Source organism: Temnothorax nylanderi, unplaced genomic scaffold, assembly GCF_030848795.1.
Source record: "Temnothorax nylanderi isolate EJ_2023f unplaced genomic scaffold, tnyl_v1.0 TNYL_tig0120_pilon, whole genome shotgun sequence".
NCBI lineage: Eukaryota > Metazoa > Arthropoda > Insecta > Hymenoptera > Formicidae > Temnothorax > Temnothorax nylanderi.
The window spans coordinates 1-21,573 of NW_027249182.1; the positions used below are offsets into that span (position 1 = coordinate 1).

The 21,573-nt window shown below is 31.2% G+C and overlaps 5 protein-coding genes across 5 annotated transcripts; all 5 read left to right on the forward strand.

Annotated features, from left to right (window-relative positions):
• Positions 1 to 1,925: 1,925 nt before the first annotated feature.
• Positions 1,926 to 3,796, forward strand: LOC139776467 (lysosomal aspartic protease-like; the record flags this gene model as incomplete). Its single annotated transcript, XM_071713113.1, has 4 exons — positions 1,926 to 2,154; positions 2,446 to 2,570; positions 2,768 to 2,909; positions 3,669 to 3,796. Coding segments are annotated over 4 exons (590 nt in total), but the record flags the coding sequence as incomplete, so codon positions are not given.
• A 2,408-nt stretch (positions 3,797 to 6,204) lies between these two features.
• Positions 6,205 to 9,296, forward strand: LOC139776468 (lysosomal aspartic protease-like). The gene is made up of 9 exons (XM_071713114.1): positions 6,205 to 6,355; positions 6,859 to 7,085; positions 7,597 to 7,730; positions 7,803 to 7,807; positions 7,877 to 8,077; positions 8,201 to 8,323; positions 8,406 to 8,538; positions 8,669 to 8,761; positions 8,837 to 9,296. Exons 1-9 carry the CDS (start codon positions 6,288 to 6,290, stop codon positions 9,029 to 9,031), a joined length of 1,179 nt encoding a protein of 392 aa, XP_071569215.1. The 5' UTR covers positions 6,205 to 6,287; the 3' UTR covers positions 9,032 to 9,296.
• Positions 9,297 to 10,234: 938 nt separating this feature from the next.
• LOC139776469 (lysosomal aspartic protease-like) lies at positions 10,235 to 12,895 on the forward strand. The gene is made up of 6 exons (XM_071713115.1): positions 10,235 to 10,439; positions 10,946 to 11,163; positions 11,651 to 11,769; positions 11,915 to 12,115; positions 12,411 to 12,503; positions 12,580 to 12,895. The coding sequence occupies exons 1-6, from the start codon at positions 10,375 to 10,377 to the stop codon at positions 12,730 to 12,732; spliced, it is 849 nt and encodes a 282-aa protein (XP_071569216.1). The 5' UTR covers positions 10,235 to 10,374; the 3' UTR covers positions 12,733 to 12,895.
• Positions 12,896 to 14,252: 1,357 nt separating this feature from the next.
• LOC139776447 (lysosomal aspartic protease-like) lies at positions 14,253 to 21,469 on the forward strand. Its single transcript, XM_071713087.1, has 9 exons — positions 14,253 to 14,286; positions 18,425 to 18,524; positions 19,032 to 19,258; positions 19,771 to 19,904; positions 20,050 to 20,249; positions 20,373 to 20,495; positions 20,578 to 20,710; positions 20,842 to 20,934; positions 21,010 to 21,469. Exons 2-9 carry the CDS (start codon positions 18,451 to 18,453, stop codon positions 21,202 to 21,204), a joined length of 1,179 nt encoding a protein of 392 aa, XP_071569188.1. The 5' UTR covers positions 14,253 to 14,286; positions 18,425 to 18,450; the 3' UTR covers positions 21,205 to 21,469.
• On the forward strand, positions 14,887 to 17,141 carry LOC139776443 (lysosomal aspartic protease-like; the record flags this gene model as incomplete). Its single annotated transcript, XM_071713076.1, has 7 exons — positions 14,887 to 15,013; positions 15,526 to 15,644; positions 15,793 to 15,989; positions 16,104 to 16,226; positions 16,308 to 16,443; positions 16,574 to 16,666; positions 16,742 to 17,141. Coding segments are annotated over 7 exons (999 nt in total), but the record flags the coding sequence as incomplete, so codon positions are not given.
• Positions 21,470 to 21,573: the final 104 nt, after the last annotated feature.

Here is a 21,573-nt window from a genome sequence, read left to right on the forward strand (position 1 = left end):
AAATCTTTAGTGCCTTCTCATGAAGTTATCATTAAATATTAGGAAATCTAAATGACATTGCTAAACAAATAAGTCATAGTTTTTTTAGAATATCGACCGACATATGGTCTGTAATTTTTATTTGGACTATTATATGGTATATTTTTAAATAATACGTATGTGAGAATTAGAAGAAAGATATGCGATATTTATTCTACCAACGATATGGATACATTTTGTTCTTTCGGCAACTATCGAATTGTTAGATATTGTGAATACAACTTGTATATAAGTCTGTTAAAATAAAGTGATATATTTTTACACTGAATATTGATTTCATATATCGCCCTTTCAATCTCATCTTAATGTAGTATCCCGAAAAATATTATCTCGTTTAAGCTTATAAATTTTCTGCTTACATACGAGTACAAGATATCATATAACATTCTGCTTATATGTATAAGAGTATGTACATACCGCATTTGTAATCAATATATAACATTTTACATTCTTATGCTTACACAAACGTATATACGCATAAATCTTTTGCTTATTAATAAAAATTATCCAAAATTTTCGACACATAGATACCAAATTGTCGATACGAAAATTATCATGTCGTATGTATTTAATTAATAATTTGTTATAATATTGCAAAACTGGTTTAGGTATCTCACTATCGTTAATATTATAAACTTATATTTTGAAATTGTTATTTTTAGAAACTTGCATATTGTATTAACTACTGCTAGTGTTAAATAAAATATGATACACAAAGAGAGATTATCGAGTAATTTTGATACATGATTTGTAACAACGATAATATTTTCTGGCAATACACGTTTGCAAAAACTTTATATAATTACAAGCCAATGTCTCCACAATATTAGGAGAAAATATCAGACTATATAAATAATAGTAGCTAAACATCTTGCGTTATGCAATTTATGCAACAATTTATTATACTTTTCAAGAGATCTGTAAAAGAAAGGCTTCAAGTCCTACATAAAATTGATTTCGTAATTCCAAGCTAACATTTTCGGAATATAGTTTATTCCAGCTTTTTGTTTTTTATACTCTTTTGATCATTCTAAATCTGACGAGATCGACCAACTACTATTTGCCAATATGAAGACTATAGTGACGCAAGTGTATCCAGATTAAATTAATAAAAGAGGCTATTGGGCTTATTAGAAGCGTTAGAATTTTTAAAACTCTTTGTTCGCTTTACCGCCCTCCTCCTCTTTGTTATTACATTAGACACAAAGGACGAACACGCGCATCTGTATATGAGCAGCGACGGGAACGCTAAGTTTGACTACATTCTTTGTCCGTTGTGCATACCAATTGTAGACTGATTTGAAGTTATAACACTCCTAAAACATTTTTGACTTTTGTAGATTTATACGTCGGGACATTCAGGAAACATGTACGACTCTGTATGGCAATTGCGGTAATCAACTTCGCGTTAGTCAACGCGGAGTTGCATAGGTGAGTACATACGCTCCACATATATATCGAACACGATAAATTCCGTACAGAGATCGCGCTTCTTGGAATCACAGCAGAATTCAAATAAATACTTTAATAAATACGATAATTGTACTAAATCTGTGAGGAAAAAAGCATTTTGAAAGTTGGAATAAAGTGAGCAGACTAATTAAGAGATGCTTTTAGGATTCCTTCGAAGATCTTAAATGAGATTAGCGTCATAAAAAGAGGAATTTGCTTTTAAATACCTAAACTACATTCTAATGCGTAAATCATAAATGCAGGTAGCACTTATTTCTTAATACCAAAATGTTGTGGGTTTAATAGTTTTCAAATAAAAAGCGCTTCAAAATGACCAATTAAAATATCCGAACTCATATTTATTTTAAATGATATTGTACATTCGCGTTTTTACATGCGTATAATATAATGGGCTTTTTTTATGTTGCTTCAAGAATTCCGTTATACAGGACATACTCCGTTAGAAAACCCTTCGATGGACAATAATATGATACAGCTCCGTTTGGCTACTGTGCCTCTGATTAATTGTGACAATATACAATATTATGGTAATATCGAAATTGGAACTCCACCGCAGAATTTTACAGTACTTTTTGACACTGGTTCCTCAGATCTTTGGGTACCATCTAAAAACTGCAACGTTAGCCAACCTAATTGCTGTAAGTGTGTATCATCGCTACCTCTCCGATATTCTATTATTTCCATATGTACATTTGTTTAAAAAAATATTATTGTTTTAAGTGTTTAAAATAATCTTAATTATTCCTTTCTCTTTTGATATCAATTAAAAATATAAGATAAGAATAATACTGTAGAATTGTGGTCTCTTTTATTTACATTTTAAGTTAAGTTATAAAATCTTTAAAGCAACAGAAAATAATAAAGAGAAATTGATATTTTTATTATAGACTCTTCATTATTAACCGATTTAATTTTATTTACTACTTTTTGCAGTGGACATAATAAATATGATAGTACAAGATCCAGCGCACGTATTTTGCCAGGAAATGATATATTTAATATTTCTTACGCCAGTGTCAATGTGTCTGGGTACTTATGTAATGATAACGTAATCGTAAGTCATCGTCAAGTAAATGATATTTAATACTAATCACAGTTATGACCTACGAAAATTTTCTAAAAAGCACATGTTGCTATTATTCTCCGGAAAAAAAAAACGCACGCGGTTATACTTTATTAATAATATCACCGTTTCGTAGGTTGCTGGCCTTAAGATTGTATCCCAAACATTCGGAGTAGCTGTAAACTATTCGAGAAAAAACGTCCTTCGTTAATGAATTCGATGGCGTCCTGGGGATGGGTTACCCCTCGTTATCCAGGATTGGGACTCCTGTCTTCAAAAACATGATTGATCAAGGCGTGGTGTCCCGACCCGTTTTTAGTTTCTATCGAAATCGGTATGTATCTTTCTGGATGGCCCACGTGTATCTGAAACTATTTTCTTAATTACATACGTTGTCTTTCCATGCAATGTAATATGCAAATGTACAATGTGAAAAATATACGACCTATACAGAGATATCTCAGTTGCGATGGGTAGTGAACTAATAAGTACCATGGATAATGACCATGGATAAGTACGTAGTTTTTTCTAAATTATATGTATATCAACCACGGATCATACGCCAGCTAATTGACAATGCTATTGCACTGTAGGGTTCAAATAAGAGATAACATCTTATGCGCGAACGGTTGTCGAACCTTCGTCGACACGGGCGCCTCACTGATATATGGACCACCATTGGATATCGCAGTTATTTGGAGAGAGATCGGTGTTATTAATAAATTGGTAATAGATAAATAAGTAATAGATTATCCCTTTCTGCAATGACCGTTATCAACCACCTTAAATAAATTATTGAAATAAATTAATAAATGTTTTATATATTACGGATCATTGATATGGATACTAACATTAATCTTCTTTTAAAGGTGAACTGCGACGAGATTTCTAATTTGCCCGATATCAATTTCGTCCTAGGCGGTAAGACGTTCAGACTCACTGGTGAAGATTACATTTGAAGGTAAAGAATATTGTTACATAAAGGTTTTAATTGCTGTAGAATAGAAATATCATGCCATTTTTTAATGTTTCATAGTACACCGTAAACGATAGGATAACGGGCTTTGATCATATTCAAAACTGACGATGTGAGCTGTGAGTGGATTTTGGGCGCTGTATTTATTGGCCGATACTATACAGAGTTTGACATGGGGAACAACCGAGTGGGATTCGCCACTGCAAAATAAATCTTGATTGCCTTCTCATGAAGTTATCATTAAGTATCAGAAAATCTAAATGACATTAATCAACAAATAAGTCAAAGTTTTTTAGAATATCGACTCGCATGTCCTATTGGCCTGTAATTCTTATTTGTTATTATTTATGTGTTATGTTGTTAAATGAATACGTATGTGAAAATTGGAACAAAGATATGCGATATTATTTCTACCAACGATTTGGTACATCTTGTTCTTTCAGCAATTATCGAATTGCTATAAGATATTGTGAATATAATTAAGTCTATTAAAATAAAGTATATATTTTCTACATTGTATATTGATTTCATATATTCGCTCTTCAATTTTATTTTAATGTAGTATCCAAAAAATATTATTTCGTATAATATAAATTTTCTGCTTACATACAAGTACAAGATATCGTATAACATTCTGCCTTTATAAGTGACCGCATTTATAATTAATATGCAATTTTCTATATTCCTTATGCTCACACAAATGTATACACATAAATCTCTTCATTAATAATAATACATTATTATGTATCACCATACGTATTGTAATTATTTGTTATAATATCGAGAAAACTGGTTTAAATATTTTACTGTCATTAATATTATAAATTTCGATTTTGAATACGTTATTTTTAAAAACCTGCGTAGTGTACTAAGTAAGTACTGCTCGTGTTAAATAAAATACGATACACAAAAAGAGATGATAATCGACTGTTTGATACTGAATTTTGATACACGTATAACAATGATAAGATTTTCTGGCAATAAACGTTTGCAAAAATTTTATATGATTACAAATCAATATCTCTACAATTTTAGAAGAAAGTATCACACTATATAAATAATAATAGCTAAATATCTTATGTGTTATGAAATTTTACGCTGCATTTGATTATATTTTTGCAAGAGTTAATCTGTAAAAGATAGGCTTTATGTTAATAAAATTCTTAATTTGACAAATTCTTTATGTTGATAAATTCCTAAATTTGACAAAATTCTTTGTGTTGATAAAATTCTTGAAAATTGGCAAAATTCTTAAAAGTTGAAAAAAATTTTAGAAGTTAATCAAATTCTTTATGTTGATAAAATTATCAAAAATTGAAAAATTTTTAGAAGTTGGAAAAATTTTTTATGTTGATAAAATTCTTGGAAGTTGACAAAGTTTCTGGGTTAGAATTTTCGTTGGTTCAATGTAAGGATATGTATGAATAAGCGGAAGTAGGAAGGGGTATGCTTAATTATAAGACAAGTGTTTTTTTTTTTATAATTAATACATGTTTTTATTATATTTTTAAAAGTTACAAAATTTCATAAGTTGTAAACGCATATATACATATACACATATACAGATCTGTTGCTTATTAACATCAGGTATATAGCAACAGATTCAGCAATAAAGTTTCGACTTAGGTGCTAAAGGTATCATGGTTCCCGATAGTTCTGGTTAATTATTTAACCTGTAGAGGACGGGAAGCCTATTTTTAGGCTCCACGGAAATCGCTTATTTTCCGTAGTATAACACTTTAACACATATATTGAAGTTATAAATAAAATTCATAAAAAGTTATGAAAAAACTTGCCCGTCCTCTAAAGGTTAATAATAGGAAATATAAAAAGATAACATATCATTAAATTAAAAAGTCATTATGTTGCAAAAGGATAAAGGAAGCCTGTAAATGAAGAAGAAAATACCTTGTTCTGCAATTTTCTGCATATTTTTTTTCCTTGCTAAAATTCAAATGCACACGCTTGATAAGCAAACACCAATTTTGCCTTGTTGACAAGCCGTAAATAATGTCCATATAATATTAACTTGAATTTTTCTGCAATTTTGCAACATCCTGACTCCGAACGACATTCGAGCATTTTGTTACGATACAGTACCTAATACTAAAATGCAATTGATACAGTCTACCACGATTTAGCATATTAGCATTCAAGCTAAATGTACCATTGCTTATACATATAAGTATGTTATACCGACGCAAACAATACATACTTTCAAAGTTCAATTTCACCTCATTAATCATTAAACTTTTTAAATACATTGAGTTGCGCTAAATAAAATATTTACTTATATATACAAAACGCAATTTTTAGAGTCGATTAGATTAATGAAAAGAGCTCTTAGGCTCTCAGAGAATTTGCATAAACTTTAAAGCCTTTAAGCCTTGTCTCCACGATGATAGAAATCGCTCCGAAAATTAACCAATCGCATTGGCCAATTGCCGAATTGCTTAAATATGATTGGTCAATTTTTTTTCTCCGTCCGAGATCTCGAAGCGATTTCTAATATCGTTCGAACACAAAGCTTTGGAACGCTTCGTTTGTTTTTCTGCCCTCCTGCTCACCTTCTTATAAGCACAAGGCCATGTACGCACATTTGTATATAAGGGAACGCTTAGCAATTTGACTGCCTGTTCTTTGTCTGTACGTACCGGTTGTGGATTGACTCGCAGTTATAACGGTCCTAAAACAATTTTGACTTTTGTAGCTTCAGTCGTCGAGAAATTCAGGAAAATGTATCGGCTCTTTGTGACGGTAATCACGGTAATCAACTTCGCGTCAATCAACGCGGAGTTGCATAGGTAGTACATGTTATATACAATAACGATCCACATTATATATCGACACGATGAATTATAATACCGTACAGAGATCGCGCTTCTAACTACTTGGAATCGCCGCAGAATTCGCGATAAATATAATTATCAAATCAATTTCAAATACCATAATTGTATCAAATCTGTAAGAAAAACGCATTTTGAAAGTCGAATAAAGTGAGCAAACTAATTACAAGAGATGCTTTGAGGATTCCTTCGAAAATCTTATTTTAAACGAGATTATATCATGAAAAGAGGAATTTGCATTTAAAATACCTAACTACATTCTAATGCGTAAATATATGCAGGTAGCATTTATTTCTCAGTGTCAAAATGTTGAGGCTTTAATAGTTTTTAAATAAGAATTGCTTAAAATGATCAAATAAATTGTTTGAAATTCGTATTTATGTTGTACGATGTATGTACATACATTCGCGTTTATACGATACGCATATAATATAACGGAATTTTTTTTATGTTGCTTCAAGAATTCCGTTATACAAGACATCCTCCGATGAAAAATTTTTGACGGAAACTATGGCACGACTCCGTTCGGGTACAGCAAACGTATCTCTGATTAATTATGACAATTTACAATATTATGGTAATATCGAAATTGGAACTCCACCGCAGACATTTAAAATACTTTTCGACACTGGTTTCTCAGATCTCTGGGTACCATCCAAAAACTGCGACGTTAGCCAACCTGCTTGCTGTAAGTATATCATAACATCGCTATCTCCCCGACATTCTATTATTCCTATATGTACATTTGTATTAAAAAAATTAATGTTTCAAGCATTAAAATAATCTTAATAATTTTTTTCTCGTTTAATGATTGAGTAAAATATAAGTAAAATATCAAGTAAAAATATAAAATAAGAATAATGCTGTAGAATTGTATCTATTCCATTTACATTTCAAGTAAAGTTATAAAATCTTTAAAGCAACAGTTTCAAAGATTCGAATCAGTGGTAATGGTAAATATTATGTAGCTAAGTTCCATACTTACATACTCTCTTACTTACATTATTTATCACACTTACTTTAAAGATACAAATCATTTTTTATACAAACAGCTCGCATGTTGAAGCAAAAAATATAAACATAAATATATTTGATGATTTAACTACTGTTAGTTATATATTTAGATTAATATAGAGAAATTTATATTTCTAGAATTTTTCAATATTAACTGATTTAATTATACTTACTTCTTTTTGCAGGGGAACATAATAAATATGATAATACACAGTCCACCACATACGTGCCAGAAGGAGTTACGTTTAATGTTTCTTACTACGATGCAAAGTGGGAAGATGTCAAATTGTACGGGAACTTATCTAATGATAACGTAATCGTAAGTCATCGTCAAGTAAATGATATATTTAATTCTAATCACAGTCATAATCTATGAAAATTTTGTAAAAAGCACATGTTGCTATTATTCTCCGAAAAAAAAAACGCGCGCAATTATACTTTATTAATAATATCAACGTTTCGTAGATTGGTGGCCTTGGGGTTACATCACAGAAATTCGGAGAAGTGTTCAATTTCTCGAAAGGTTTTTTGCCCTGGGCACAATGCGACGGCGTTCTGGGGATGGGTTTATCCCGCCTTATCTACCTTTGAACAACCTTCTGTCTTCCAAAACATGATTGATCGAGAGATGGTGTCCCAACCAATTTTTAGCTTCTATCTAAATCGGTATGTATCTTTCCGTATGCCTCACGTGTGTTTAATACTATTTTTTTAATTACATACTTTGTCTTTCCATGCAATGTAAAATGCAAATGTATAAACAATGTAAAAAATATACAACCTATACAGAAATCTCACGGACGTGTTCGGCGGTGAACTGATATTGGGTGGCACCGATTCTTCTCATTACAAGGGCGAGTTTACGTATGTTAATGTTACTCAAAAAAAATACTGGCAAATTACCATGGATAAGTATGTAGTTTTTTTTTCTAAATTATACGTATGTCAACCACGGATTATATGTCAGCTAATTGGTAATGCTATCCCACTGTAGGTTTCAAATAAAAAATTACACCTCTTGCTCGGAAAGCTGTCAAGCTATCGTCGACACGGGCTACACTAGGATAGCTGGACCACAGCTGACTATCGAAGTTATTTACAAAGAAATCGGTGTTGTTATGATACGGGTAATTTATTATCCCTTTCTGCAATGGCAGCTTTCACAATTATCTTAAATAAATTATTGAAATAAATAATAAATGTTTGATAAGTTACGGATTATTAATATGGATTACTAACATTGACCTTCGTTTAAAGGTGAACTGCGATAAGATTTCTCAATTTCCCGATATCAATTTCGTCATAGGTGGTAAGACGTTTCGACTCACTGGTCAAGATTATATCTTGAAGGTAAGGAATATTATTATATAAAGGTTTAAATTGTTTTTAGAATAGAAATATCATGCCATATTTAATGTCTCATAGCTCGGCGCTGAATTTGGAGGTAAATGCATTCCCGGTTTTCAATATGTTACTCCGTTTGATGGTATAGAATGGATTTTGGGCGATGTATTTATTGGTCGGTACTACACCGTATTTGACATGGGGAACGACCGAGTGGGATTCGCATTGCAAAATAAACCTTGGTTGCCTTCGTATGAAGTTATCATTAAATATTAGGAAATCTAAATGACATTAATAAACAAATAAGTCATAGTTTTTGTAGAATATCGACTGACATATGGTCTGTAATTTTATTTGGACTATTTATATGGTATATTTTTAAATTAATACGTATGTGAGAATTAGAAGAAAGATATGCGATATTTATTCTGCCAACGATTTGGTACATCTTGTTCTTTCGGCAACTATCGAATTGTTAGATATTGTGAATACAACTTGTATATAAGTCTATTAAAATGAAGTATATATTTTTTACACTGAATATTGATTTCATATATCGCCCTTTGAATCTCATCTTAATGTAGTATCCCGAAAAATATTATCTCGTTTATTCTTATAAATTTTCTGTTTACATACAAGTACAAGATATCGTATAACATTTTGCCTGTATAACAGACCGCATTTATAATTAACATAAAATTTTCTATATTTCTTATGCTCACACAAATGTATACACATAAATCTCTTGTTCATTAATAATAATTATATAAAATTGTGGACTCAGTGATACCAAATTGTCGATACCAACATTATTACGTCATATGTATTATAATTAGTTGTTGTAATATCGAGAAAACTGGTTTAGGTATCTCACTATCGTTAATATTATAAACTAACTTTTTGAAAATGTTACTATTAAAAACTTGCGTACTGTACTAATTATCGAGATAATTATCGAGTAATTTTGAAACATGTATAACAACGATAATATTTTCTGGCAACATACGTTTGCAAAAATTTTATATGATTACAAGCCAATGTCTCTACTCTAATATTAAAAGAAAATATCACACTATATAAATAATGGTAGCTAAATATCTTGCGTTATACAATTTACGTTGCATTTTATTATATTTTTGCAAGAGTTAATCTGTAAAAGAAAGGCTTCGAGTAAATCCTATGTAAAATTAATTTCTTAATTCCAAGCTAACATTTTCGGGATTTTACCGCTTATTTCCAGCTATCTGTTTTTTTAAATACTTTTTTTGATCATTTTATTCGTAGATCTGGGGTTAGATTGACCAACTATTAATTCCAATATGAAGGATATAGTGACGCAAGTGTATCCAGATTAAATTAGTGAAAAAGAGCTATTGGGCTGTTAGAAGCTTAATGTTTATAGAACTTTTAAACCTCTTTATCCGCTTTACCGTCCTCCTTTTCACCTTCTTATAAAGACAAGAACGTAAACACGTACTTGTATATAAGCAGCGTTCGGAACGATAGTGATCGACTACACTCTCTCTATTGCGCGTATCGGTTGTGGGGTCAATCGATAGGAAATGACAATAAAATCTTCTTAACTTTTGTAACTTTTATCGCCAAGAAATTCAAGAAATATGTATCGACTCTTCGTGGCCATCGTGGTACTCAACTTCGTATTAATCAATGCGAAGTTACATAGGTGAGAACATATTATGTACAAACCTTGCACATTTATATCGACGTCCGCGTGATAAATATTGTATAGAGATCGCGCTTCCAACTTCTTGGAATCGACGCAGAATTGGCGATAAATACTTCAATAAATACGATAATTGTACACCAAATATGTAGGAAAAACGCATTTTTAAAGTCCCAATAAAGTGAGCAGACTAAGAGATGCTTTAATGATCCCTTTGAAGATCTTATCTTAAGTGAGATCAGCGTTGTGTACAGAGCAATTTGCATTTAAAGTACTTAAATTACATTCTAATGCGTAAATATATAAATGCAGGTAACATTTAATTCTTAATACCAAAATGTAGCTTTAATAGTTTTTAAATAAGAAGTGCTTGAAAATGATCAAATAAATTGTCCGAAATTCATAATTATGTTGTATGATATTTGTACATTCTTGTTTATATGATACATATATGCGTATAACATAATGGAATGTTCTTTATGTTGTTTCAAGAATTCCGTATACAGGACATACACTGTTGGAAAATCTTCGACGGACAATAATATGATACAGCTCCGTTTGGCTACGGTTACTGTACCTCTGACTAATTATAAGAATGTTCAATACTATGGTATTATCGAAATTGGAACTCCACCGCAGATGTTTAGAATACTTTTCGACACTGGTTCCTCAGATCTTTGGGTGCCATCCAAAAACTGCATCCTGCTTAGCCAACCTGCTTGCTGTAAGTATATCATAACATCGCTATCTCTTCGATATTCTATTATTTATACATGTACATTTGTATTAAAAAATATTATTGTTTCAAGTATTAAAATAATCTTAATTATTTTTTTCTCGTTTAATGATTGATATCAAGTAAAAATATAAGAATAATGCTGTAGATTTGTGTCTTTTACATTTGCATTTTAAGTAAAGTTATAAAATCTTTAATGCAACTGTTTCAAAAGTGAAACGTAGTAAAGTAAATATTGTGTAGCTAAGGTCCACAATTATATACTCTCTTACTTATATTATTTATCATTTACTTTAAAAATACAAATAATTTTTCATACAAAACAGCTCACGTGTTAAACCAAAAGATATAAACATAAATACATTTGATGATTTAAACTACTGTTAGTTATATATTTAGATTAATAAGGGGAAATTTTTATATTTCTAGACTTTTCAATATTAACTGATTTAATTATATTTATTACTCTTTGCAGTGAAACATAATAAGTATGATCATACAAAGTCCACCACATATATATCACAGAATGATTCATTTGTTCTTAATTACGAAGATGGCTGTGTGTTTGGGTCCTTGTCTACTGATGTAGTAATCGTAAGTCATCGTCAAGTAAATGGTCCGACTCAATTCTAATCACAGTCATAATCTACGAAAAGTTTTTAAAAAGCACATGTTGCTATTATTCTCCGAAGAAAAACACACGCAATAATATTTTATTAATAATATCAACGTTTCATAGGTTGCTGGTCTTAAGGTTGTATTCCAATCATTCGGAGAAGCTGTAAACTATTGGGGAAAAGTCTCCACCGTTAAAGAATTCGACGGCATCCTGAGGATGGGTTACTCCTCGTTATCCAATACTGGGACTTCTGTCTTCCAAAACATGATTTATCAACGCGTGGTGTCCCGACCCGTTTTTAGTTTCTATCTAAATCAGTATGTATCTTTCTGGATGCCCCACGTGTATTTGAAACTATTTTTTAAATTACATACCTTGTCTTTCCACGCAATGTAATATGTGTAATATGTACAATGTGAAAAATTTGATATCGCAATTACTTGGAGAGAGATCGGTGTTAAAATAGTTAAAAATGTTGGAACAGTAAATAATAGATTATGTTTTTCTGCAATGGCAGTTATCAACTACCTTAAATAAATTATTGAAATAAATTAATAAATGTTTGATATATTACGGATTATTAATATGGATTACTAACATTAATCTTCGTTTAAAGGTGAACTGCGACGAGATTTATAATTTGCCCGATTTCAATTTCGTCATGGGTGGTATGACGTTCAGACTCACCGGTGAAGATTACGTTTTGAAGGTAAAGAATATATTGTTATATAAAAGTTTAAATTGTTTTAGAATAGAAATATCATGCTATATTTAATGTTTCATAGCTTACAGAAGACGATACGTCAAAGTGCATTATCGGCTTCCGTGATCGATATGATGGTGTGGAGTGGGTTTTGGGCGATGTATTTATTTGTCGGTACTATACCGAGTTTGACATGGGGAAAGACCAAGTAGGATTCGCCTCTGCAAAATGTTGATTGACTTCTTTAATAAAGTTATCATTAAATATTAGAAAATCTAAATGACATTACTCAACAAATGAGTCAAAGTTTTTTAGAATATCGATTCCCATGTACTTACTGCTCTGTAATTTTTATTTGTGATTATTTATGTGATATGTTGTTAAATGAATACGTACAATGTGACAATTAGAACAAAAATATGTGATATATTTTTACCAACGATTTGGTATATATTGTTCTTTCAGCATTTATCGAATTGCTATAAGATATTGTGAATATAATTCAGTCTATTAAAATAAAGTATATATTTTCTACATTGTATATTGATTTCATATATATGCTCTTCAATTTTATTTTAATGTAGTATCCCAAAAAATATTATTTCGTATATTATAAATTTTCTGCTTACATACAAGTACAAGATATCGTATAACATTCTGCCTGTATAAGTGACCGCATTTCTAATTAATATACAATTTTCTATATTTTTTATGCTCACACAAATGTATACACATAAATCTCTTGTTCATTAATAATAATTATATAAAATTGTGGACTCAGTGATACCAATCTGTCGATACCAACATTATTATGTCGTATGTATTATAATTAATTGTTGTAATATCGAGAAAACTGGTTAAGGTATCTCACTATCATTAATATTATAAATCAACTTTTTGAAAATGTTACTTTTAAAAACTTGCGTACTGTACTAATTATCGAGATAATTATCGAGTGATTTTGAAACATGTGTAACAACGATCATATCTGGCAATATACGTTTGCAAAAATTTGATATGATTACAAGCCAATGTCTCTACTCTAATATCAGGAGAAAATATCACACTATACAGTACTTAATACTAAAATGCAATTGATACAGTCTGCCACGATTTAGCATATTAGCATTCAAGCTAAATCTGGAATGAATGTACCTTTGCTTATACATATAAGTCTGTTATACCGACGCAAACAATACATACTTTCAAAGATCAATTTCATCTCATCATTAAACTTTTTTAAATACATTGAGTTGCGCTAGTGAAATATTTACGTATATGCAAAACGCAATTTTTTTAGAGTCGATTGGATTAATGAAAAGAGCTCTTAGGCTCTCAGAGAATTTGTATAAACTTTAAAGCTTTCAATCCTTGTGTCCACGATGCTAGAAATCGCTCCGAAAATTAACCAATCGCATTGGCCAATTGCCGAATTGCTTAAATATGATTGGTCAATTTTTTTTCTCCGTCCGAGATCTCGAAGCGATTTCTAATATCGTTCGAACACAAAGCTTTGGAACGCTTCGTTTGTTTTTCTGCCCTCCTGCTCACCTTCTTATAAGCACAAGGCCATGTACGCACATTTGTATATAAGGGAACGCTTAGGAATTTGACTGCCTGTTCTTTGTCTGTACGTACCGGTTGTGGATTGACTCGCAGTTCTAACGGTCCTAAAACAATTTTGACTTTTGTAGCTTCAGTCGCCGAGAAATTCAGGAAAAATGTTTCGGCTCTTTGTGACGGTAATCACGGTAATCAACTTCGCGTCAATCAACGCGGAGTTGCATAGGTGAGTACATGTTATATACAAACGATCCACATTTATATCGACACGATGAATTATATAATACCGTACAGAGATCGCGCTTCCAACTACTTGGAATCGCCGCAGAATTCGCGATAAATAATTATCAAATCAATTTCAAATACCATAATTGTATCAAATCTGTAAGAAAAACGCATTTTGAAAGTCGGAATAAAGTGAGCAAACTAATTACAAGAGATGCTTTGAGGATTCCTTCGAAAATCTTATTTTAAATGAGATTAGCATCATGAAAAGAGGAATTTGCATTTAAAATACCTAACTACATTCTAATGCGTAAATATATGCAGGTAGCATTTATTTCTCAATGCCAAAATGTTGAGGCTTTAATAGTTTTTAAATAAGAATTGCTTGAAAATGATCAAATAAATTGTTTGAAATTCGTATTTATGTTGTACGATATATGTACATACATTCGCGTTTATACGATACGCATATAATATAACGGAATTTTTTTTATGTTTCTTCAAGAATTCCGTTACACAAGACATCCTCTAAAAAATTTTCGACGGAAGCTATGATACGACTCCGTTCGGGTACGGCAAACGTATCTTTGATTAATTACAAAATCTTGAATATTACGGTACTATCGAAATTGGAACTCCACCGCAGACATTTAAAGTACTTTTCGACACTGGTGCCTCAGATCTCTGGATACCATCCAAAGACTGCAACGTTAGCGAACCTGCTTGCTGTAAGTATATCATAACATCGCTATCTCCCCGACATTCTATTATGCCTATATGTACATTTGTATTATAAAAATTAATATTTCAAGCATTAAAATAATCTTAATAATTTTTTTCTCGTTTAATGATTGATATCAAGTAAAAATATAAGATAAGAATAATGCTGTAGAATTGTATCCATTCCATTTACATTTCAAGTAAAGTTATAAAATCTTTAAAGCAACAGTTTCAAAGATTCGAATCAGTGGTAAGGTAAATATTATGTAGCTAAGTTTCATACTTACATACTCTCTTATTTACATTATTTATCACACTTACTTTAAAGATACAAATAAATTTTTATACAAAACAGCTCGCATGTTGAAGCAAAAAATATAAACATAAATATATTTGATGATTTAACTAAATATATTTGACGATTTAACTACTGTTAGTTATATATTTAGATTAATATAGAGAAAATATTTCTAGATTTTTTAATATTAACTGATTTAATTTTATTTACTTCTTTTTGCAGGGAAACATAATAAATATGATAATACACAGTCCACTACATACGTGTCAGAAGGAGTTATATTTGATGTTTCTTACCCCGATGGCAGAGTGTATGGGAACTTATCTAATGATGACGTAATTGTAAGTCATCGTCAAGTAAATAATATATATTTAATTCTAATCACAGTCATAATCTATGAAAATTTTCTAAAAAGCACATGTTGCTATTATTCTTCGAAAAAAAAAACGCGCGCAATTATACTTTATTAATAATATCAACGTTTCGTAGGTTGCTGGCCTTAAGGTTACACGCCAGAGTTTTGGAGAAGTTTTCGGTTTCACGACAAGTTTTTGGGACGATGCACAATGCGACGGCGTTCTGGGGATGAGTTATCCCGACTCATCTGTCTTTTACTTACCCGTCTTCCAAAACATGATTGATCAACACGTGGTGTCCCAACCAATTTTTAGTTTTTATTTAAATCGGTATGTATCTTTCCGTATGCCTCACGCGTGTTTAATTATACTATTTTTTTAATTACATACTTTGCTTTCCATGCAATGTAAAATGCAAATGTAAAAAATATATAATCTATACAGAAATCCGACGGACGTGATCGGCGGTGAACTGATATTGGGTGGCACCGATTCTTCCCATTATGAGGGCGAGTTTACGTATGTTAATGTTACCCGCAAGGAACACTGGCAATTTAAAATGGATAAGTATGTAGTATTTTTTCTAAATTATACGTATGTCAACCACTGATTATATGTCAGCTAATTGGTAATGCTATCCCACTGTAGGATTCAAATAAAAAATTACACCACTTGCTCGGAAGGCTGTCAAGCTATCGTCGACACGGGCACTTCTATGATAGTTGGACTACCGCGGGCTATGGCATATATTCAGAGAGAGATCGGTGTTAATAATGATGGAACAGTAAATATTAGATCCTTTTCGTCAATGGCAGCTTTCAACTACCTTAAATGATTTATTGAAATAAATTAATCAATGTTTGATAAGTTACGGATTATTAATATGGATTACTAACATTGACCTTTGTTTAAAGGTGGACTGCAACGAGATTTCTAATTTGCCCGATATCAATTTCGTCATAGGTGGTAAGACGTTTCCACTTACTGGTCAAGATTATGTCTTGAAGGTAAAGAATATTATTATATATAGGTTTAAATTGTTTTTAGAATAAAAATATTATGCCATATTTAATGTCTCATAGTTCACAGAAGGCGAGAGAGATATTTGCGTGCCCGCCTTGATAGATATTGATGAACTTGATGGTATAGAATGGATTTTGGGCGATGTATTTATTGGTCGGTACTACACCGTATTTGACATGGGGAACGACCGAGTGGGATTCGCCACTGCAGTAAATTCACATAAATCTTTATTGCCTTCTCATGAAGTTATCATTAAATATTAGGAAATCTAAATGACATTACTAAACAAATAAGTCATAGTTTTTGTAGAATATCGACTGACATATGGTCTGTAATTTTATTTGGACTATTTATATGGTATATTTTTAAATTAATACGTATGTGAGAATTAGAAGAAAGATATGCGATATTTATTCTACCAACGATTTGGTACATCTTGTTCTTTCGGCAACTATCCAATTGTTAGATATTGTGAAAACAACTTGTATATAAGTCTATTAAAATGAAGTATATATTTTTTACACTGAACAATGATTTCATATATTGCCCTTTCAATCTCATCTTAATGTAGTATCCCGAAAAATATTATCTCGTTTAATCTTATAAATTTTCTGCTTACATACGAGTACAAGATATCATATAACATTCTGCTTATATGTATAAGAGTATGACATACCGCATTTGTGATCAATATATAACTTTTTACCTTTCTTATGCTTACACAAACGTATATACGCATAAATCTTTTGCTTATTAATAAAAATTGTCTAAAATTTTCGACACATAGATACCAAATTGTCGATACGAAAATTATCATGTCGTATGTATTCTAATTAATAAATTGTTATAATATTGCAAAACTGGTTTAGGTATCTCACTAACGTTAATATTATAAACTTATATATTGAAATTATTATTTTTAGAAACTTGCATATTGTATTAACTACTGCTAGTGTTAAATAAAATATGATACACAAAGAGAGATTATCGAGTAATTTTGATACATGATGTGTAACAACGATAATATTTTCTGCAATGGCAATACACGTTTGCAAAAATTTGATATGATTACAAGCCAATGTCTCTGCTCTAATATCAGGAGAAAATATCATACTATACAGTGCTTAATACTAAAATGCAATTGATACAGTCTGCCACGATTTAGCATATTAGCATTCAAGCTAAATTTGGAATGAATGTACCATTGCTTATACATATAAGTCTGTTATACCGACGCAAATAATACATACTTTCAAAGATCAATTTCACCTTATTAATCATTAAACTTTTTTAAATACATTGAGTTGCGCTAGTGAAATATTTACGTATATGCAAAGCGCAATTTTTAGAGTCGATTGGATTAATGAAAGAGCTCTTAGGCTCTCAGAGAATTTGTATAAACTTTAAAGCTTTTAATCCTTGTGTCCACGATGCTAGAAATTGCTCCGAAAATTAACCAATCGCATTGGCCAATTGCCGAATTGCTTAAATATGACTGGTCAATTTTTTTTCTCCGTCCGAGATCTCGAAGCGATTTCTAATATCGTTCGAACACAAAGCTTTGGAACGCTTCGTTTGTTTTTCTGCCCTCCTGCTCACCTTCTTATAAGCACAAGGCTATGTACGCACATTTGTATATAAGGGAACGCTTAGCAATTTGACTGCCTGTTCTTTGTCTGTACGTACCGGTTGTGGATTGACTCGCAGTTATAACGGTCCTAAAACAATTTTGACTTTTGTAGCTTCAGTCGTCGAGAAATTCAGGAAAATGTATCGGCTCTTTGTGACGATGACGGTAATTACGGTAATCAACTTCGCGTCAATCAACGCGGAGTTGCATAGGTAAGTACATGTTATATACAAACGATCCACATTTATATTATATCGACACGATGAATTATAATACCGTACAGAGATCGCGCTTCCAACTACTTGGAATCGCCGCAGAATTCGCGATAAATAATTATCAAATCAATTTCAAATACCATATTTGTATCAAATCTGTAAGAAAAACGCATTTTGAAAGTCGGAATAAAGTGAGCAAACTAATTACAAGAGATGCTTTGAGGATTCTTTCGAAAATCTTATTTTAAATGAGATTAGCATCATGAAAAGAGGAATTCGCATTTAAAATACCTAACTACATTCTAATGCGTAAATATATGCAGGTAGCATTTATTTCTCAATGCCAAAATGTTGAGGCTTTAATAGTTTTAAAATAAGAATTGCTTGAAAATAATCAAATAAATTGTTTGAAATTCGTATTTATGTTGTACGATTTATGTACATACATTCGCGTTTATACGATACGCATATAATATAACGGAATTTTTTTTATGTTGCTTCAAGAATTCCGTTATACAAGACATCCTCCGATGAAAAATTTTTGACGGAAACTATGGCACGACTCCGTTCGGGTACAGCAAACGTATCTCTGATTAATTATGACAATTTACAATATTATGGTAATATCGAAATTGGAACTCCACCGCAGACATTTAAAATACTTTTCGACACTGGTTTCTCAGATCTCTGGGTACCATCCAAAAACTGCGACGTTAGCCAACCTGCTTGCTGTAAGTATATTATAACATCGCTATCTCCCCGACATTCTATTATTCTTATATGTACATTTGTATTAAAAAAATTAATGTTTCAAGCATTAAAATAATCTTAATAATTTTTTTCTCGTTTAATGATTGAGTAAAATATAAGTAAAATATCAAGTAAAAATATAAAATAAGAATAATGCTGTAGAATTGTATCTATTCCATTTACATTTCAAGTAAAGTTATAAAATCTTTAAAGCAACAGTTTCAAAGATTCGAATCAGTGGTATGGTAAATATTATGTAGCTAAGTTCCATACTTACATATACTCTCTTATTTACATTATTTATCACACTTACTTTAAAGATACAAATCATTTTTTATACAAAACAGCTCGCATGTTGAAGCAAAAAATATAAACATAAATATATTTGATGATTTAACTACTGTTAGTTATATATTTAGATTAATATAGAGAAATTTATATTTCTAGATTTTTCAATATTAACTGATTTAATTTTACTTACTTCTTTTTGCAGGGGAACATAATAAATATGATAATACACAGTCCACCACATACGTGCCAGAAGGAGTTACGTTTAATGTTTCTTACTACGATGCAAAGTGGGAAGATGTCAAATTGTACGGGAACTTATCTAATGATAACGTAATCGTAAGTCATCGTCAAGTAAATGATATATTTAATTCTAATCACAGTCATAATCTATGAAAATTTTGTAAAAAGCACATGTTGCTATTATTCTCCGAAAAAAAAACGCGCGCAATTATATTTTATTAATAATATCAACGTTTCGTAGATTGGTGGCCTTGGGGTTACATCACAGAAATTCGGAGAAGTGTTCAATTTCTCGAAAGGTTTTTTGCCCTGGGCACAATGCGACGGCGTTCTGGGGATGGGTTTTCCCGCCTTATCTGCCTTTAAACAACCTTCTGTCTTCCAAAACATGATTGATCGAGAGATGGTGTCCCAACCAATTTTTAGCTTCTATCTAAATCGGTATGTATCTTTCCGTATGCCTCACGTGTGTTTAATACTATTTTTTTAATTACATACTTTGTCTTTCCATGCAATGTAAAATGCAAATGTATAAACAATGTAAAAAATATACAACCTATACAGAAATCTCACGGACGTGTTCGGCGGTGAACTGATATTGGGTGGCACCGATTCTTCCCATTACAAGGGCGAGTTTACGTATGTTAATGTTACTCAAAAGAAATACTGGCAAATTACCATGGATAAGTATGTAGTTTTTTTTTCTAAATTATACGTATGTCAACCACGGATTATATGTCAGCTAATTGGTAATGCTATCCCACTGTAGGTTTCAAATAAAAAATTATACCTCTTGCTCGGAAAGCTGTCAAGCTATCGTCGACACGGGCTACACTAGGATAGCTGGACCACAGCTGACTATCGAAGTTATTTACAAAGAAATCGGTGTTGTTAATGATACGGTAATTTATTATCCCTTTCTGCAATGGCAGCTTTCACAATTATCTTAAATAAATTATTGAAATAAATTAATAAATGTTTGATAAGTTACGGATTATTAATATGGATTACTAACATTGACCTTCGTTTAAAGGTGAACTGCGATAAGATTTCTCAATTTCCCGATATCAATTTCGTCATAGGTGGTAAGACGTTTCGACTCACTGGTCAAGATTATATCTTGAAGGTAAAGAATATTATTATATAAAGGTTTAAATTGTTTTTAGAATAGAAATATCATGCCATATTTAATGTCTCATAGCTCGGCGCTGAATTTGGAGGTAAATGCATTCCCGGTTTTCAATATGTTACTCCGTTTGATGGTATAGAATGGATTTTGGGCGATGTATTTATTGGTCGGTACTACACCGTATTTGACATGGGGAACGACCGAGTGGGATTCGCATTGCAAAATAAACCTTGGTTGCCTTCGTATGAAGTTATCATTAAATATTAGGAAATCTAAATGACATTAATAAACAAATAAGTCATAGTTTTTGTAGAATATCGACTGACATATGGTCTGTAATTTTATTTGGACTATTTATATGGTATATTTTTAAATTAATACGTATGTGAGAATTAGAAGAAAGATATGCGATATTTATTCTGCCAACGATTTGGTACATCTTGTTCTTTCGGCAACTATCGAATTGTTAGATATTGTGAATACAACTTGTATATAAGTCTATTAAAATGAAGTATATATTTTTTACACTGAATATTGGTTTCATATATCGCCCTTTGAATCTCATCTTAATGTAGTATCCCGAAAAATATTATCTCGTTTATTCTTATAAATTTTCTGTTTACATACAAGTACAAG